General features: G+C 35.0%; 1 protein-coding gene across 1 annotated transcript; it reads right to left on the bottom strand.

Annotated features, from left to right (window-relative positions):
* Positions 1-1,908: 1,908 nt before the first annotated feature.
* On the bottom strand, positions 1,909-4,027 carry LOC108756605. Its single transcript, XM_018500530.1, has 2 exons — positions 3,665-4,027; positions 1,909-2,108 (listed from the first exon to the last, which is right to left on the bottom strand). Exons 1-2 carry the CDS (start codon positions 3,838-3,840, stop codon positions 1,976-1,978), a joined length of 309 nt encoding a protein of 102 aa, XP_018356032.1. The 5' UTR covers positions 3,841-4,027; the 3' UTR covers positions 1,909-1,975.
* Between the last annotated feature and the right edge of the window lie 238 nt (positions 4,028-4,265).

Here is a 4,265-nt window from a genome sequence, read left to right as displayed (position 1 = left end):
TGTGGTCTCGCGTGACACACAGACGACGACAATCGAGACGGTCTTAAAGACATAATCGAAGATCAAAATGATTAAAGGATCAGTTGGACCGGTCTATATCTCTCAGTCGTGCGACAGAACAATCGATAAATGATTCTTACATTCATTTTTGCAAATCGACGATAAGATTCACAAAAATGTATTCTCTTTTTAATACGCTATATCACAATGTAATATAATAGATTACCTAGAAATATAAAATTTCTTCTATACCTTTAACTGGCGTATGAATGTTTTTATTTTTTTAAATTCTTTATAATTCAGAAATATATACATATAATGCGGCATAATGTTAATTTTTACTTTTTAGTTGTATGTCGATATAAGTATATAATGTACGAATTGTAGAATTATGAAAATCTTAATCTTATTTAATTAATGATCGATATTTCCTTATTCATTAGTTTATTAAACTTCTCAGTGAGATATAGAATTTTATTTTTTATTTTAGTTTAAATAGATTTCGCTTTAATTTAAAATGTCCTCAAGGGGAAGAAACGCAGAACTACGGATTGTTTAATGCACTTTAATGATGGAATCATAACACTTACACTTTGCTTCTTACCGTCTTCATTCTGTAACGTTGTTACACAAATGTATCGAGTCACATATTTGCGTCGCCACGTTAATGGCTATAGTTTCTGTAATACGGGTCTATATATCTATCGGGATATATTCTTGTTCTCAATGATAGCCAACTGCAAGGAGGGTGATTAAAGCCCATGCCAACAAATAAGTATCTCTACGTTGAAGAGAGTGCCGATTGCCCGGCTGTCCACGACGGACCGACAGTCACCTGCGGCAGCACTACATGCGGTGCATACGAGGAAAGGTGCATACGATATCTCGAGATCAGTATCTCTCGTGCCCTTCTCCATCCAGTCGCGGTAGACGCACATCAGTGCGCGTTTTCGTGTGTGTCACCCGGCTGATATATTTCCGACTAATGACTGTGAGGGATAATTACGATCCCGTTGGCGAACCATTTCGCTCGCGTTCTGTATCGACGCCGCACTGCCGGCTGATAGCTCACCCCGTACTGCCGTAATTCTCGATTGGCTTGATCGCGTCTGATCGTGCCCATTACGCCAGATAAATGTATCGCACTGGTCGACGATCGCGCGAATCGCGAAACGATATAAAAGAGTATAATATATCCGTATACTCGTCGATGTGTATGCTCATCGAGACGTCCCGCTGGTTTTTCTCTCGCGAAGAGCAAGTAAAGTTGAGAGCCGTTTTCTTCACATGGCACCGATTGCGATTCGGTAAAAAGTTATTATGAGAAATAAACGATTATGCGTTGGCATTAATTCCACCGCGACGACGTCAAGGCGGTAGATATTTTGATACGATTTAATCAACCAAGAAACACGCCAGAGAAATACGATATCACGTTTAATAGCAATCGTGTCAAATGTTACTTGCTTCGTTATCATCAGATATAATTTTTATGTGAGAAATATATTGATATTACTATATGGAATATAGAAACTCCTCCTATCTACTTACTGCAGCCATTTTGAATTGTGACGTCAAAAGCAAGAAAAATACGTAAACAAAATTTTCTTATAAATTGTATATTAAAACGTATTTTTTAATTAAACAACATTTGCAATCAATAAAATACGTTTGTAAAGTATATCGAAAGCTTTTTTTCTGTGTTCTAGTAATTAATAAACAAGCATATATTTTAAATTGAATTATATTTAATCAGAAATCGAAACAAGTTATGTGGTATTTATGAATTGAGAGAAATAAATATAATTTTATTCTACGATTTCTCTCGTATTCCAAAATAAAATGAGAGTTTTTGATTTTATTTTACAAGTGTAGTCTTTATTAAATGTAGATAAATATTGTGTTTTATTAAAAAATATTTCTGTTTTAATATATTTTTCAAGAATTTTCATTATGTGTTTCCTCATTTCCGACATCAATCCATAATGAAAAATCCATAATGAGGGATGAGAAGCCTTAATATTTCAGCATTATCAAGCAAGTGCCGATTATATATCGCTATACTCCAGACGATTTGATCTTGGCACATTTCTTCCAATATTCCACACCTGTTTTCGTTAAAAAAAAAATGTTAATATATTTTTTTCTAACTTTTATGAGACAGTTCTTATCATATATCTATTTATGCAACAATTTATTATCAACTCAGATATAAACTTAATAAAACGCGACAATCTTGAATAAAATAATAATTTTCACATTAAATTGAATTATTATTTAGAGATTCTCAACCAGATGCAACAAGATGCGACACATTTTTACGTCCCAGAGCATCCGCCACTTAAGCATCCGCCCGTTTAATTGCGTCTCTCTCTATTCCCGAAGAATTATAACGCCTAGATGGCAAGACGAGGAATAATTAATGCCCGATACAGTATAATTACCGGTACTAATCCCGAGCACTTTAATCTTAGGCGTGGGTCGAAAAACCGTGCTAATTGACCGGCGCGCGCGTGTTAATAACTGAGTGTCGCGGCATATTAAGCGGATTATTCGCTATGAATAAGCGCATTATCGCGCCGCAAGCCTTGCGCGATCTTCGGAACTTTTCTCTCAGGTACTCTCACATTCGCCTTCCTGATTTTAAACGACGGTAAGCGTAAACGCAACAAAAGTAATACAAAAACGTGACGACGAAGGTGGATTATCCACTGTCGCGATTCGTTATGCCTCAACACTTTTTCAAGTACTCCGTAGTTCGTAATGCCGCCGATTACGAAAAGCTATAAAGAGGAAGCGGAGAGAAAGATACTATTATATCAATATTTAAAAACGTAAACTAATTAATTTTTTTGTACAAATATGTAATGAGACTGAACATATGACTGTAGCGTAGAACTGTATAATAAAGAAAAGTCGTAAATTGAAATAAAGATGAGAAAAGCTTTCATTAAACTCGTTTCAAAATTTTTATTCTACTAAAAAATTATATGTAAAAATTTTGTGTCATATTTTGATAAAAATTAGTGATAAAAGTTCAATATTTTAAGAATACATAGAACAATCCAAAATATATCGCAATATTATTATAAAGTATAAAAAGAGAAAAGTATGTAAATATATTAGTAAAAAAAGCTTCAACTTGTTATTTTAAAAATAAAGAAAGGAAACATACATTTTACTTTTAACTTCGACGAGATATAGTCATGTATATTACATTGTTATCACAACATGACTTGCGGATTTTATATTTTACTAAAGTTTCAATCTTACACTCCTGGACATATTAGAATTTTATAGAATATTGGCAGATCTCTCTCACATAATCGGTTTTCATTTTATATTTAACTACATAATCAACGAGTATTAAACGTAATCAATGAAGAATAAAATTGGGAGGCTATTTATTTCTGGTCCTTTGGGAATTCGTTGTTAAAAATCAAATCGGTACATGCAACCAAGTAATTTGAATAAAGAACACTTTTACATAAATTAATTAACGTTCCAATTACTGCGCTCTAACTCTCATTAGCCCTGATTCTCATATTTTAATTAAAAAAAAATATATATATATATATGCTAAGTAACGTGTATATATATTTACAGTAAAATATATTATAGTTGCGGAACTTGGAAGATGGTTCCGGCTGTATGTTCGATATACCTGTTTAAAACGATTGGTGATGAGATTAGAACAGCTCTAAAAAGATATAAAGATATAGTCGAGATATAGCCAATCTGGGATAGGAAATGAGATTGTAAGAAAACTCTTGCTCGTGGAGAGACTGCTCGAAATGATTTCATCCGATAGATAACAGGCTTGTAAGAGGACATAGGCATAAGTTGGCTATCACGCTCGTAGTCGCATTCGTCGCGCGTGGTATCCAAAGTTATCGAACACTTAGCTCTTTTTTACAATTCATATTTTTCACGCCGGGAACTCGTTTCTCGTTTCGCAGCTACCTCATTTTCTTCGCGCATTTTGTAAACGCGCGTTTCATCCCGAAGCCCGGAGACTTGATATCCGAGGCCGATCGCATGCGCGTGGCATGACGTACCGTGCTGTGTGAAATTAGCCGGGTAATAGAGATAGAGCTTGTACATACGTGCGTATACACATGTGTACAGAGATATATCTGGGCGTAAGTACCACCGTAAGTAAGATCCGATACTATCGCGACCGCCTACGCGCAAAACGTTCCTGCGTTCCTGCATCGTCATGTCGCGCTGATAGAAGCGGTTCTTTTTCGTTTTTCCTTTTTCGG

The sequence above is a fragment of the Trachymyrmex septentrionalis genome, unplaced genomic scaffold (assembly GCF_001594115.1).
Source record: "Trachymyrmex septentrionalis isolate Tsep2-gDNA-1 unplaced genomic scaffold, Tsep1.0 scaffold129, whole genome shotgun sequence".
Classification (NCBI taxonomy): domain Eukaryota; kingdom Metazoa; phylum Arthropoda; class Insecta; order Hymenoptera; family Formicidae; genus Trachymyrmex; species Trachymyrmex septentrionalis.
Note: the sequence above shows the minus strand (reverse complement) of the source record. Positions and strands in the feature narration are given on the sequence as shown.

Bases quoted from the DNA above. Each gene is read 5' to 3' on its own strand.
- LOC108756605 (XM_018500530.1), bottom strand. From the start codon at position 3,840: ATGCCTATGTCCTCTTACAAGCCTGTTATCTATCGGATGAAATCATTT. The intron at 2,109-3,664 runs GTATATCGAACA...TAACGAAAACAG, and splicing joins TCACCAATCGTTTTAAACAG to GTGTGGAATATTGGAAGAAA.